This window comes from Xiphias gladius, chromosome 7, assembly GCF_016859285.1.
Source record: "Xiphias gladius isolate SHS-SW01 ecotype Sanya breed wild chromosome 7, ASM1685928v1, whole genome shotgun sequence".
Taxonomy (NCBI): Eukaryota; Metazoa; Chordata; class Actinopteri; order Istiophoriformes; family Xiphiidae; genus Xiphias; species Xiphias gladius.
The window spans coordinates 25,581,452-25,597,254 of NC_053406.1; the positions used below are offsets into that span (position 1 = coordinate 25,581,452).

At 39.8% G+C, this 15,803-nt stretch overlaps 1 protein-coding gene across 2 annotated transcripts in view; it reads left to right on the top strand.

The window, feature by feature from the left end:
- Positions 1-236: 236 nt before the first annotated feature.
- Positions 237-15,803, top strand: part of mark4b (MAP/microtubule affinity-regulating kinase 4b) — a 52,929-nt gene continuing 37,362 nt past the window's right edge. For both annotated transcript variants that reach the window (XM_040130566.1, XM_040130567.1), the window contains exons 1-2: positions 237-907; positions 1,285-1,380. In XM_040130566.1, coding sequence (XP_039986500.1) covers positions 905-907; positions 1,285-1,380 — 99 coding nt within the window. In that variant the 5' untranslated portion in view covers positions 237-904. The remainder of the gene's footprint in view (positions 908-1,284; positions 1,381-15,803) is intronic.

The window sequence follows — 15,803 nt, forward strand, 5'->3', positions numbered from 1 at the left end:
AAAGAGGTTTTGTCATGAAAATAACACTAGCCGTCTATTTCTATTCATGTGAATATAAAGGTAAGTCGTCATTCAGTCGGTTGTGACTTAAATTCCCAACCGAGTGTTAGTTATTACTTCTGAAACTCTGACGACTGATTTTATGTGGACTACCTGAAGGCAGCATGAGCTGGAGGGGCGAGAGAAAAAGCGCGTGTGAACGCGCATGCGCGGCCACCGACGCAGCAGCCCTGCCTGTCTTTACCGTTGACGTCCCTCTCCTCCCTTTTTCTCTTGTCACGGTGTTTTTCGGAAGGTGGAGGGGGGGGATCCCGTTTTCTTTCGCCTCCTTCACAGAAAACAAATGCTATATTTCCGCCACAAGGGAGACATATCTTCGTGTTGCGCGGCTGCACATCCGAAGCCGGCGACTTTTCATTCAACGCCACAGCACTTTTAACCAAACCGAATGAGAGGAGCTAAGGGCGGACTGGACTGATACGAAGAGCCGGAGACAGACTGGGAGGCTGCACATTCGCCGCTTTCTTTAATACAACCGCAGTTTGCCATTGATTTATTTTCCAAAGGCCCCGGGCATCCCCCGGTCTCCTGAAATGTTATCTCAGACGGTTCCGGGTTCTGTTTTCGCGACAGTTTCTCCGTGGGGTCCACCGGTTTGACCCTTGTCACCCAGAAAAATTAGCTAGCTAACAGGAAAACACAAACTCCCCCTTTTTTTCTCAGCTCAGTCCGTGGTGGTCACAGGGACACAGAGAGCCCACGGCTGTGTTTCCTCTTATTAACCCTTATCAGTTGCCTCAGTGGTTGTGTGTTCACTCCTTTTTCACCAGAAGACGATGCAGCTAAAAGGAAACTGGTGACCCAGGGGACTGTTTTGAGAAAGATCCAGCCAGTGTCCACCGAAATGGTACGATAGCGTCTGGGAGGGATTTGGGGGAAAGTGAAAAGCTAAGTGGGGGGTTCAGTCTCGGCTTTTTTTTTTTTTTTTTTCCTCTCTCTCTCAGATGTGGCTGGTTGGTACCAACAACACCAGACAGACATGAGGTGGCTGTAGCTTAACAGTTTTGTTTGTTTTTTTACGCATCAATTTAAGATGGATCAGTGTCTTGGTGATCTGTGCTGCCTTCATGGACTGTGACAATGAGGACTGTATGAGAAGTGAGGCCGTTTTTTTTTTACTAATACACAGAGCCCGGTGTGAGTGACAATCAGGCTAATCTGGTAGTGTTTTTTTGTTTTGTTTTTTGTTTTGTTTTTTAACCCACTGTGAACACAAACCCACAGCCTACTTATTTTTTTCTCCTGGACGGCGGAGCGCACTCAGGGACGAAAATGTCTTTACGCATGGCACTGCCTGGGAACGAGCGGAACCCGGACCATGTAAGTAGACTATTAAAACACAGGGCGTCGATGTGTCACCTCCAGGAATAGGTTACAATTAGGTTTTATCATGCTTTTGAAGAAAATGATAATAACACACCACCCCCCAAGGCTGTGAGATTAGTCTGCCATGTGCAAAGAGCAGCTGCAATCAAGCAAGGCGACACAGACGCGCTAATCTCCCCCAGCTCTTTGGGACGGGAAGCAATTGGACACACAAGCTGGCCAAGACCGAGACGGAGAACATGGGGAGAGAGACGACGGATGGGGGAGGTTTAGGTGCAGGGTCGTGCTCGTTATATTGGTTTCAGAGACGTGCAAAATGTCTGTCAATTAGTGAATTGCTTAAAAATCCTCCTAGACTTTCCCCTCCACCTGCTTTACCCATCAGTGCGCATGTTAGTCTTCCCCCAGCTGATCAATAATTAATGCATCTGATGTAAGGCCACCCAGCCTGCCCTGCACACATCCCACCTTTTCTCTGCCAGTCCATCCCTCCTCCCTCACCAAACCTCCAGCTCTTCACCTTCTCTGTCCCCCTCCACCCTGTTTGACCTGTCCAGTTTTCCCTTTAATGAAACTGTGTGACAGGCAGCTTAGTGGGCAGCCCAGTATTGCAAAATCTGCTGTGTCAGGCTAGCCTGGTTTGTCCTGCTGATGTTTTTTCTGTGTCTGTAGCAGTGTCTGGGTTGTTGGGGAGACAGGACTTGAGTTGAAAGGCTTTTGAAGCATTTTACATGTTTTTGTTCTTAGGATTTTTTGAAAAGATGCTTGTAAGGATGTGACCCTCTCTCTAATATCTCTTCGCCACATATTGACATCAGTAGTGTAGCTGTACAAAGAAGCCCCATCTTTATTTCAAGGGCACCAAGCTTACACCAACCTAGCAGCTGGAAATATCACTTAGTCCTTTTGGATTTTAAGCTCTCACAAAGAGCTACTTCCTTTTGCAGCACCGGCTAGCAGCTGACAAAATACAGAATACTTCCCTATTGTTTTAAAGGGTATTTAAAGGGTATGTCGTCACTACACCAATCCCTGTGTGTCTGCTGCCTAGATATTTTGCAAATATCTCAAACCAATAGGGACTGTCTCAGAATTTATCCAACAATTAGCTGGTTTCCTTGGTGTTCACACTGACCTTTCACCACAGTGACTCTTGAATGTTTGCTATATTTGGGGTGGGAGACTCAAACCAAAAGAATTAGATTAATGAAATATAGTTTTCAGTCCTGGCTGCAGGCTGTAATGTAAGTTTTGAATGGCATCCATAAGTAACTACATGAAAGCCATACGTAAAGATGAGGTCCCTCTGCTCAGGGGCATTTACTGTATGCAGTGTAAACCCTGGTTGTACCATGGGTGAGATGTTGCCGCCCCTCCTTACCAACCTCCTGTGTGATTTTTGTCTGTGTTCCTGACTCAGTGTGGATTGTAAGTTATGTGTTTATTGCCTGTAGCCCTTGCCAGTGTCCAGAAGCACTTTTAAAGGTGGCAGAATCCAGGGGGATTTTTTCTTTCTTTCTTTCTTTCTTTTTTTTGTGTATACGAACCTGTATTTTTGGTTTGGACAGTCTGTGTCAGACCACACCCAAATGTAAGGGTCCAGAAAGTGACGCTGCTTTTGGGTGGAGCCTTTTATTCTGATAATAATCAAAATAAAGAGGAAACTTCCCTTCCAGTTACTTAAAATTTTTACAATATCTTATTTGCTTTCTGAACATACTCTTATTGTTTACATAGTGTTTAGCAGTTTCTGGGAGTTTCCAAATAATACTGGATGCCACTGGTGGCTACCTTCTCCTGTAGAATAACTGTAGGGGCGATAAAACAGTTTCTCCTGAACAAAACAGAGCACTACACCAATAATATTTCCTATTAAGTGCTTGATGGAGTTCCATCTTTGTTAGAATATGCTGTATGTTGAGTGCTAGTCTTACATATAAAAGAATGCTTCTTTCTGTCTGTGAAAGCAAGATAACTGAAATGATCATTTAAGTCAACAATCATGTTAACACTTGTAGGAAACCTGTTTTTTTCCTTCTTCAAAGTTATTGATCTTACATCAATCCCACTACTGTGAAATCAGCAGTTTTAAGATTTTTTTTATCTTCACAGAACAAAATCAGTCCTATTTTAGGTCCCTCTTAATTTTGGTGGATGATATAATAAACACATATCTCCAATCTGGTAGAGGAGGCATCTTTTATAAAAGCAGCACAGGGAATAAACTATTTGGCTGTAAGCTGGGCAGCAGAGAGACTGCTGTACTTGGTCGGGAACAAGCCATTCTTGTTAGCAACCTCACCATGGCAACAGCAGGGGGTCCTCCATTCCCCCACCTTCCTTTTTCTTCTCCAACCCCACCCTTCCTCACCCCCTTTTGTCCAATTCAACAAGCACACTCACATGAACAGTCATTAGCTCTCACACAAACTGTCTTAAAGAAACGCACACTCATGTTACTAAGTCTGCATGCAGTGTATAAAGGCCGGGACACATGATCAGTGTGTCTCTTGCGATTTGTTATCAAGACAATAACCTCGATATTGTGATACATTTTATTATAATACTTAAGCAGAGTTGTTTCCTTCCTTTAGTGCAGACATTTTCTCTGACCTATTCTGCTTCCTGCAGTTCAACTTTTTAACATGTTAAGGCTGTTTGGATAATGAATTATGGCTTGTATTCATGTTGCTGTGTGCACTCAGACTCAGACTATGCACTTAAATAGTGGAAGCTATAATCTATTGAAGATACTCACTACTGATTGGAACTGTGACTGCTATATGTCATCCAAGAAACCATCTCACTTCTCGTTTTAGCTTGATACGACTGAGGTCTTACATTACTCCTTTACTTAGCTTAAGAGCTATTTTATGAAGGTTTTTGGCAAGAAACAAGCAAATGTCTTCAGTTGATGCTGATATAGCTGCTTGTGCTAATTATAAAACTGAGACCTAAATAGATTTATAATGTCACAGAAGAACCTTTTCCAAAGCTGTCAAATTTGAGAATTTAATATTTTTTACTTTCCTAGTATGTCAAATTGAATGCATTTTGGTTTTTGTGATTTTGATCTTGATGTTGAAAGTCATCACTTTTTGCAGGACTTAGAAGATTGTAGTGCTTGAGAGATGTGAAGGTCAGAAGACAGACAAAATAGAAGTAAAAAGAAGTGGTTGAAATGGCACATAATATGAATGTTTTTGATGTGTATATGCGTGTTTCTGGGTATAACATGCTGATGCATGTACACGTGTATTTTGCATATTACAAAGAAAGCAAATGTATAGCTCTTTCACTCAGTTTCATAACCTCCTGCAGAGTCATCATAAACACACTGTTACGCTTATCTTCAATTTTAAAGCCTGTATAATTTTACAAGTGTGTTATTATTGTATCTCCTTGTACTACTTCTAAAATTCATCCTTTAAAATGTTCATCAGAAAATTACCATTTGTGAAATGCGTGAAACCTGCAAAAATGCATCATTATCACAAGAAACCCAAAGCCAGTTTCAGTAATATTCATGTTTTACTTTAAACGACAGGATCACATGTCTTTTTCACTTTAGCTACTTGAGACCTTTGACACATGTTGGTCCATAGTTATATTACTCTTGTGCACCTTGTTGTGATCTTGTGAAATAATGTCACAAACCATCTTCAGATCTGTTTCTGTGATTGTGTCAGTATCAGTGTTCATCCTCCTCTCGAGTTTCTTCATTTGCACTGACAGGTGATTTTACATAACCTGATAAACCTGCATCTGTTATGGTGATAGTTGGTCATGGTTAGAAAAAATAGGAAAATAAGGACATTTTGTCACTTTAAAGTTATAGTGTTGCATTGGCACTTGGGTTTAGGAATACATTAGACTCCAGTTTAGATTAGAGTTAGCACTGTGATGGTGAAGTTTATGGAATATAGTCAGTGAAGGTCCTTACCATTATAATAAACAGGTATGCCTGTATGTTTGCTGCTTTTTGTTGGTGTACTGTGGGAATGGACACTATTGTGCTTGGGGCTAATCTTGAGGTTTTAACTCTGTGTGTGAGACAGAAAAGGAAGTCATATAGTAGGTGTGGGTGAGTGCTTGTGAGTACATGTACAGCTGTGCGTTCTTACAAAAAGGCCAAAACGTCTTTCAGTGTGCCCCCGCAGGGCAGAGAAGGGCTTTTGTGCTCCACGGACAAGTAAAAGATTCATGAGCTTGCTGTTCTGACATGTTAACCAAAATCCACCCACCTCTGATGCCCCCGATTGTAATCGTTTCACCTAGAAACACATCAGATACACACACAAACAGCTCCAGGCTTTTAATCATCTGGTCTGCAGAGGCCAACTGAACCATGTATGATCGGTATAAAATTAGGCGGGTTCATATTAGATGACCTATATTGGTCACAGTGCCTCGCTGACGTGTGCGGTTTGAGTTACGGCTGAAACTGTATCCTAAAGGTCAGAGAAGTGGGCCAGTTACAGGGAAATTTCTGGCTTAAGCTCAAGAGGCGACCATTTGTTTAGCCTTAATAACTACTACTAAGGTGCCCGTGAGCAAATTACTGAGCTCCCAGTTTCTCAGGTGGCAGTTGTCATTGAGCGGCAGCGACAAACTGTGGTAGCTCTGCGAAGACTCAGATGTGAAAGTATGAAAGTGTGAATGTAAGGCAGGACAGAGCTGGGAAAAGAGCTTAAGACATTTAGCAGACTTTCCTGTGAATGGATTGCCCAAGAGCACTTCAGTGGCAGATTTTTAAGGGAAATTTAAGTATTTGCTGTCCTTACTGAGATTAGTATTACTTGCTTAACTGCATTTTTTTGAATTATTTACATTCCCTCTCCATTGTATTTTACACATTGCACTTTCCAATATCTGTGTGGAGTCTTCTTCCATGGAGAGTATGTAGATGAAATTACAGCTACTGTTGAGTTACTACACACTAACTACCTAGTTCTGTATTTAATCCAAATAAAAGCTATTATTTCTGAAGGGCTTTTTTTATTTTTTTTTTTTTTAGAACATTTAGTGTAGTGAAGTGGATGTATGTTGAATGTTTATTAATATATCAGTAAGGAATGAGTAACAGACATTTTACAGACCTATATGAAAGTGTTACAGACAAACATTCAGGTAAAGGTGCACTAAGTGACGGGAATATTGACATTGTAAAATGGGGATGCGCTTTGAATTAGGCATAAATTGATTGGTACAACAAATTTGTGTGAATTGAAAATCATGCCAATTCATCTCAGAATTGCATTTTTATGTTGCTTAATTGTTGTGAATTGACACATTTTCTGCTCTCTGATCTTACATAATGTAACTGTAAGCAAGCCTGTTTTCTATAAAATAGGACGTGTGTGTGTGTGTGTGTGTGTGTGTGTGTGTGTGTGTGTGTGTGTGTGTGTGTGTGTGTGTGTGTGTGTGTGTGTGTGTGTGTGTGTGTGTGTGTGTGTGTGTGTGTGTGTTAAATCCTTGAAGTCCTTTAGCAGTCCAGTTTCTTACAATATCTGTAAGCCAAATGTAAAAATGAAAATCAGGATTGGCTTCATGAATGTTTAAAAGGAAGGAGCCCAGTGTCAGATTCAGGATATAGAGGCCAAATATAAATTTTCATTTAACACACATTCATTAAACTTTGTTGGCATATAATCCAAACGTAACTGTCAAGGCCATTTGTAAACACAAATTGTTTTTTTTCTGCCAGCTATTGTGTAATTCTAGTCAAGTGGTTAGTCAGCAACCGGTGCTGAACAGGTGGTGTTTTCTGGAGATCAGGCTACCATGTGAAGAATGACGCTGTTCACGTAGCCTCTGTTAACTGCCAAGCACGCACGCACGCACACACACACAGAGACACGCACACAGACCCCTGCAGATAAATGTATTATCACACAGACACACACAGACACACGCACACAGACCCCTGCAGATAAGTGTATTATCACACAGACACACACAAATACAGAAAAACAAACTTGCAGACAAGCATAAAGGACACTTAAATGCTCATAGTCAGAGAACACAGTCAGTCTGTTGTTTTGCCTTGTGTAATGGGGCTCTTCTGCTCTCGAGCTCTCAGGTGTCGACTTGCTGTCCTCAGTCTCCTTCCTCAGGCCTGAGCTGCTGCAGTTTAACCCATGCAGATACCATTTCTACTCTTCCTCTTTTAAGTATGTTTGCGTTGTAGTGAGTCTCTTGTCAGAATCTTGTCAGCCTTGCAGCTCATGAAGCTCATGAAGCTCATGTATGCATGCGTGAGGTGACAGTCAGATAGAGATTTTGCAAGTTAAAATTGCTTGTTGAATGAAGGATATCCTCATTTTAACGGTAATGTCCGTATTCAGATCTTAAGTTTTAAACTTTTAAACTCTGTGTGTCTGCATTTCCACACACCTTTTTTCCATTTAAGCCACCCACTTGTTTTGCATTTCAATCTCATAGATAACATAGTGACGAATTGATATGGTATCTACATTTATTTGGTTTTTTGTAGACACTGCCTTAAAGCTGGTTTCCTTAAGGTGTACTTCTATTTCATTTCATTCATTCTAAGCTGTATGTGATAGACTGTATCGTGATCAGTGTGTGAATGTGATAATGTCCTTGTTGTTAACCAGAGGAAATGTCGCATCAGAAAAAGCTGCAACTGTTTCTGTCCTTTAGCTGCTGCAGATTGGAGCTTTTCAACAAAAGAGTGTTCTTTAATTGTGATCGGCAGAAACACAAACCTTATGATATGGTCATTTTCACAATACTAGCATTTCCCATTTGAACCCTCCTTTAGGGTTGAACAGACTTTTTGGACCTTTGTGCTTTATTAAATGGGTAATGGCAGACAGTCGTACATTGTAGGTGCTGTTGACTGTTGGGTTTAATGACTTCCCCTAACATAGAGCTCTAAGGCGGTGGCCACACTGCATACCTGAGCATCAAGTGTGCGTTGTGGAACCTCTTGCTTTTCATTTCGGCACCCATGTTAAAAAAAATTAGAGCAGCCAACCAGCCCACATGAGCAGTGCAGCTCAAGCGCAGCTGAAGCAGCGCATCATCTAGAGATTCGGCATTTCGCCTATTTTTTTCCACGTGACACTCAGCAAAAATAGATAATGACAATGACCTGTTGATAGTCATATTGACATCATACCAGCAACATTAAACCTTTCACTACAATTTCAATGTCTATATCTGTAGAATATAGTATGTAACAGACATGAAAAAAATAGTGCAAGCCACAGCAGTTCAGCGTGGTAGCCTTCGCACACAGGTAGAGTTAGGCGGTGTGTCACAGGTGTAATAGTTTCCTGCAGCAGACTGTAATCTTAAAAAAACCCATCACCAGACATTCTTGGGCAACAATCTTACTCAACAATTCTCCTTAACATTTTTGTTTCAAACCAAATAAGTAAAGGCCCATTTTCAAACACTAGCTTTGAACTAAAAATCTCATACAAGGAAATTCCTTGTTTCAACCAGGTAGTCACAGGATCTGCACTAATCCTCATCTTTGAAGCCAAACCAAGCATTACATTGCATTAAGCAGATACCAAGCAGGTCATGTCTCTCTGCTTGTCTCTGTGCCTGTCTTTCTTTTAACAAAAGAAGCTTGTCAACATCCCCCATGGTTTGACTTTTTAGACATTTTTTTTTGGCATGAGGAAGAAAAATAATTATAGTGAAAGGTTAAGGAGATCTTGTAATTTTGGGTCAGACTGAAGTGGCAGACTGGGCAGAAACAGACTATGAGCTGGGAGAATGATAGGGAAGGGAGTGGGTGGAAGTTGCTGAACATATGGGGTGAAATGAATGGTGTTAGTATACAGAGGTGATTCAAAGAGCAAAGGTGAGAGTATAATGTTCAAGTACCACCTTTTGGAGGGAAATTACAGTTTCAAAAAACTTCATTTTTGTAGTTTTGGCCACCATTGCTACCAGTAATAATACTCGCTAGTACTCACCATCGACATTGCTAAAAAGAAGTCTGATAGGGCAAAGAGCACAAGAAGTCAGACAATCACATTGGTTTTAAACAAACCACCAGGTTAGCCAAACCTGGAATTTGTAAGAGAAAAACAAAAGTGAACAGTAATATTATTACACAAATTCTCTTCTGCAAACATTCACCACGCTTTACAGACTGACTTGCATACAGTTACCCTGTGTAGTGAGGCAATATTACCGACATTTTGGGTGCACTCACTCTCAGTTTTGTGTTTCTTTCCCCGTCAGACTTCATTCTGGGAATGTTGCTGTATTCTTAGATCTCATTTTAGCAGGTTATTTTGGTGAGTACAATGTTATCATTACCAATAGAAATCATGGCCAAAACTACAAAAAATAGGACCCAAGTTGTAATGGTATTTTTTCTAAATGTGTTGGGTGTAACTAAGAAAATTGTATCTCTGTTTGCATTTGTAGAGGAGACTTTTAAAAAATGTATCTCAGAGCATGCAGTGACACAGAGGAACAGATCAGTACAGAAGGAAGTATCAGTCTATGTAGCGACAGCGAGAGAAATTGAGGTCTAGCCAAGGAGTGACTCAGCTCTTTAATCTGCTGCTGTTGATCCAAACAGAATAAATCTGAAACTTTCTCAGCCTGGTCTGATGATCACAGCTGTGCAGTGAATGATATACTGATGAATGTGACAGATCTCCAGAGGCAAACGGAGAGGATGCGTCTGTGTGTCTGTGTGTCTGTGTGTCTGTGTGTCTGTGTGTCTGTGTGTCTGTGTGTCTGTGTGTCTGTGTCTGTGTCCTGCACTGTCAAGACTTAGGGATCCAGTTACAGTTTGCATACTGGAGCCAGGTAATGTCAGACTGGAGGAGGAAACCCGCCTTTAAAATACAATGTCGGGTAGTTTTCCTCATCAAGTTTGTGCCCTCTGGCTCATGTTGTTATTTAATATTTAGATGTTATTCAGCATGTTAGTTGAAGGAAGTTAAGAAAATGATGACTTTTTGTTCCTCTTTAAATCCACTCTCTGATGTTAGACTATAAGAGAGTAATAGACTCAACAAAGGGAACATCATGGTGTAAAAAATTGTGGCATTCATTAATTTATTATTTTTCAGAGTAACTCAGTGGAGTTAATTTTTAAATGGGATGTTGAATACCAGGTAGACAGTCTTTCATATATGGTAAGATGTCACTGTCCACAGGGTAATTATTGACCAGAGGTTAGCAAATTCAGGTTCCTTTAATGATGAATTAAGCCCTAAAAACTGCAATTAACAGGCTGATGAGAAAAACCTCCATGATTGCTAACATCATGGAAGAACCTGACCCCTGGCAATTACCATGTTTTTACATGAACTGAAGGTTTATTTGTTTTAGAGCCAGTATCCTGAACTGAGGGCCCAAGAAACCCATTCCAAAGCCATCTTAAATTTTCAAAACTTCTACCTTCATCAGTGTAATGAGGGAGTCAAATGAGGCTGCTTTAACTGAAATTCCTGAAAAGTAGAGTTTTTTTTAACGAAACCTTTGCTAATGCTACTGGCACATAGGACAGAAGGTTAAGATTGACCTTCCAGTAAGAACAACACAATTCCGCCTGCCGAGAGCTAAATATACAGTAGCTGTCAGAGAGAGCAGCCCTAAAGCAAAACTGGTCTGACTTATACACTGGCTAATGGTTATTGGTAGGAAATTGAATGAGTCTGACAGAAGCCGAAGAATGTCTATCAGCGGCTGTGCTGTTTTTATTTAAAAATTTCTCTAATAAAAACAGATGCGGCCTCCATAATTACAAAAGAAGAAATGTTAGAGATGTTTTTTTTAATTATTGGTCATTTAAATTGTTAAAGGGGGCTGGAGGGCAGCTCATGCCAATTACTCACAGTGTAAAATAGTTTAATTTTGGCTCATAGCTTTTGTGGTACAGTATTTCATTTGCACCTCCTTAAAAGAAAACCAATTCTATTAGCAGCATTTTCATTGTTAATTATTCTGAAACTCAAACATTTCAATCCAATGTGACCTTCATCTATTCAACATGCTCTTCTTCCTGCCATTGAAATACCTCTGTCATATCGAACAGCAGAAATAAGCCATGAAAAGATATCCTAACAACTTCTTGTGACAATTTGTACAATTTTTCTTGTGACAAAAGTCAACCAAACTGATGGGGGTGTCACAGCTGATGGAAGACTTTTGTGTTGCGTCAGGGCTGAAACGTTTGCATAAGGATTGCTTATTACGTTAGTATTGGGGCTTTGTTAGATGGCTAGTGATCAATTTTAAAATAAAATCAATTAGACTGATCACACGTGATTTACAGCAAGGTTTTATATGGTCAGTCCTGAAGGTGGAAGAATGCCCCAGAGATTCACTCAGGCAGCCACTATCATCAGGTTTCTGTGTGACGATGGATTCTGATTATTTTTGTGGCTTTTATATGTTCCTGTGAATGATGCAGGATAATAATGGCTTGCAGATTGATTGTTTGCGTTATATTTTCAATCAGAATTTCTTAAATCACACTCTATTACCCTATTCACCAGGTGCGACTAATATCCAGGATTTTTTTTTCGGTAAAAACTGATGCACATTACTGAAAACCTGTATAGTACATAAACGGTTAACACAGTGGCTGATAACCAGTTCGAATTTTTTTCCTTAAAAAATGTATTATCTGGACTGAAATGCTTTGTGAAAAATCCAGACCACAAGATAGTTAAAGGCAAAGAAAGGCTTCAGCAGCTGATGGAGAGTCAGCTCCACAGTATCAGACAGCCTGTCTGTCACCGTTACTGACATGTTTTTGTGGCAGCTCCCTCTTCCTCGAGGGACCTCCCAGGAAACGCTTGCTGAGTGTTGCAGCGCAACATGTGACACTGCTGTCATCGCTGTGACATTTGTGTCTGCAGGACAGGAAGTGATGCATGTTAAGTTCATGCAACTTCCTGCTGCACTTGACACACACGCCAGATGGATGACTAAGATGTGAGGAGTTAATACAAATATTGACAGTTTGAAGATTAAAGATTTTAGTTTCAGATTCAGTAGAAGAAAGGATTTGTTGTGTGGCCTGACAAAGCAAATATGTCAAATGTGTATTGGCTCTATTTAACATATATAGGATCTTTTTATGACATTCTTAGTACTTGCCAGTAGAGAACAACCAGATAGAGAGGGGTGTCGTGAGACAAGGAGTCCCAGTCGGGCTTAAACATTCGATACTGTTGTTGCATGAGAGGAATCTTAGGCTGCTAGTCCACCACGAAGCCAGGACTATACCTACCAAAAGTGAGCCAGTGGTTTTTAGAAAAATTTGATTAAAGGCTGGCATGTACAGTAGGTGTAGAGCATCATTGTCACTCTTAAAGCCACAATGGTAAAAGACTCCCCTGTGAATGCCCTTTCACCTTTTTTCAGTTGTTTTCCGTGGTTTAGATGTAGTATGCAAATATTTTCTTAGTTTGGATCTAAGTGCTTTGAGCACTTCAACTTCTGCCTCAACATATTACATCATTTAGACCAAAAATAGACTTTTTTAAAAGACTATGCTTTAACTGCTGCGATGGGACATGATCATTTTAATCTCCTGACCTTCCCATAAAGCAAGATATCATTGGCTACTCCCTCCATCTCAGAAAGTTTGAGACTTTCTTTTCTTTGTTGTTTTTGTATCTCTTTTTGTTTTTGTTTTTTGTTAAATGGGACAGTACAAAGTACAGCAAGTTACCACAGACTGGAAGAAACAGTACCGATGTATGTAGAAAACATGACGGCAAAGTAACATGTTATGTAATTTAGTCAAATGAGCCACTAGGATAATTCATCCTTTTTTTATTTTGAAACCATTATCTCTTTGTTGTGTTTTGTGATGTTGTGGAGACAGTGTGTCTGCTGGTGTGTGATAGAGTAGGTGTGTGTCAGGGCCAGTGCCACAACGGTCTGAGGCCACAAGGCCGAGGGCCACAGCAACAAGGGAGGAAGAGCAAACTGGAAACACACTCTCTCTGTGTGTGTGTGTGTGTGTGTGTGTGTGTGTGTGTGTGTGTGTGTGTGTGTGTGTGTTAGTTAGCAGGATGGCTCAAGGTTACGCCATTCCTCTGCTAGACCAACGTCACACATCCTGTCTTTACTCAATACCTCCCTACTATTACATCCAGGCTGCAGCAGCAGGACACCTCCCTCAGGGCGTGGTCCATTGTTTGGAAACATGTTTGTGTTCGTCACATTATGAGTCTCGATGTAGCAGTTGTCTGCCCTCCCTTTTGCTGCTCCACCTGCTGCATTTAAAATGACAATAACAGAGCAAGGAAGACAAAAAAATCACATTTGCATTTTACGTTATTAGCATCGAGCTGACACTTGCATGTCATGTGAGTTATTTGAGGCCAATAGCAGAATAAGCAATAATATCTATATTAATAACGTTAAAAAACTCATATAATGACTGCAAGTGGCAAGATAAAATATTCCTGTAGCTTGAAAATACGCATGCATGGCAGAGAAGCAGCATGTAAAGAGATACAAAACAAGCAAAGATAATAAAATCGTTTTCAACTTTTTAAATGAAAATTATTGAACACTTATAAAATCATATGTTCGAAGTACAAAAGAAAAGTGGTATCACATTTCGTCAAATTAGGCACATTCAAAGTAGAGGAACTATATCACAAGATTCATGAGTCTCCTTTCATCCATTCATATGCATTTTTTTATTCAGCTGTACGCCCACACAGACTAAAACAGATGGAAGATAGCTGCTGGAATGTAGAATAGCTGATGGAATGCCAGACATGCAAACATGCGAACATACATGTCACCATGATGCCACCACATATTTTAGCTAATATTTATTCTTTAATACTGAGGAGGATATAAAAATTAAGTGATTTCTCATGGTTTGTAGCTCTACCTCATGTCATATCTGATATCCCTCAAGGGATATTACTTTTCGTAGTTCACATATAAGATGGGACCAGAACGCTGTAGATCCACTTTGAAAAAGTGACAATAAATGTATTTCATATTAGGAAGACACAGATAATTCCTGCATCGGATATTGAGCTCATACTTACCTTCCTGGATGGTATGTTCAGAGTTTGTGATGTTTCATACCAAAGAAAATAAAATATATAACAGAGGGAAAAGATCGAACATTGGGAGGGAGGCCACATAGAGCGCTGTGCTCATTCAAGGCTGGTTACAAAGCAGTTGCAAATTTCACCCTTTAAGAAGAGAACCAGATACGAATGTACCTGACTACACAGTACAGCCCATCTGCAGTGCCTGAATTTAGTCAAGCTGGTCTTTCTTCTCCTTAACATCTTCAATTTATGGTTAAGGCTGGTAATTGCATAATTACATTTTACACATTTTACATAAAAAAATCAGCAGCTTTGAGAAACAGTAAGCCACATGGAACAGTTTTTAACTTTAATATTCCCATTTTGCCCCATTTTTTTCAGTGCTTTTGCTTAGTTTTGAAACACGTGTAACAAAATGGCTGAGACATGCATTTAGGGCTTTTATTTTGGAGGAAAACTTAACTGACCCATTTTAGCTTGTTATTCAAATATCAGAGAAAGGACAGACATAGTCTTTATCTGTTTTGCTTACACATGATCATGATCAATACCCTGCAGTCATGTCAGCACAACAACAGGCTGACAGTAACAGTTTGTACGGTTGCTGATGACAAATTATTTTTTGTTCCTGTGGATTTGAATTACAAACACTTAGAATCTACAGTGTTATAGTGTGATAATTTCGTTAATGAAAACTATGACGAAAAATATTCGTTGACCTATTTTCAAAGTAACCTTTGAAAATGAGAACTATGACAAAATGTATTACATTTTTTGTCAACAAATAAACTAAACTAATGTGAAAAACAGATGAAACGACATGTTTTAGTGCAAAGTCTAATTCAGCAACCTGCATCTGTGGAATCAAACACTGTAGCAAATGATTAGTAAAACTGTTTCCTCTGCTGTTCAGAAGATGATTTAAAAATGATGATTTAACAATCTACAATCCACTGAGAGTTAGACAATGAGTGGCAAAATAACAGCTGAGACAAACTATGAAAACATGCATGAATTTTACAAACGACTTAAGACTAAAACTAAATCAAAACCAGTTACCAAAATTAACACTGGTGTTAGACATTGAATTTGTCAAATTGACTTATGTACTGAGACATTTTGATGTCTGTACATAACTCATGTACAGAGTACATGTAAATAAGTAAGTACATGTTGACGTAAGGACAGAATGTACTAGAATTCCCATCAGCGGCGCAATAATTTAAAGGAACAAACTTCCTATAGGCTTTTTCTAGTCAATGAAAGGAGCCAGATTGGTGACAGTGTTGCATTCTAAGTTGATGTAGATGGATTCACTGAAAATTGGGTTAATGCTGTTAACGGCTTATCATAAAACTCAGCACAAATAAAGCT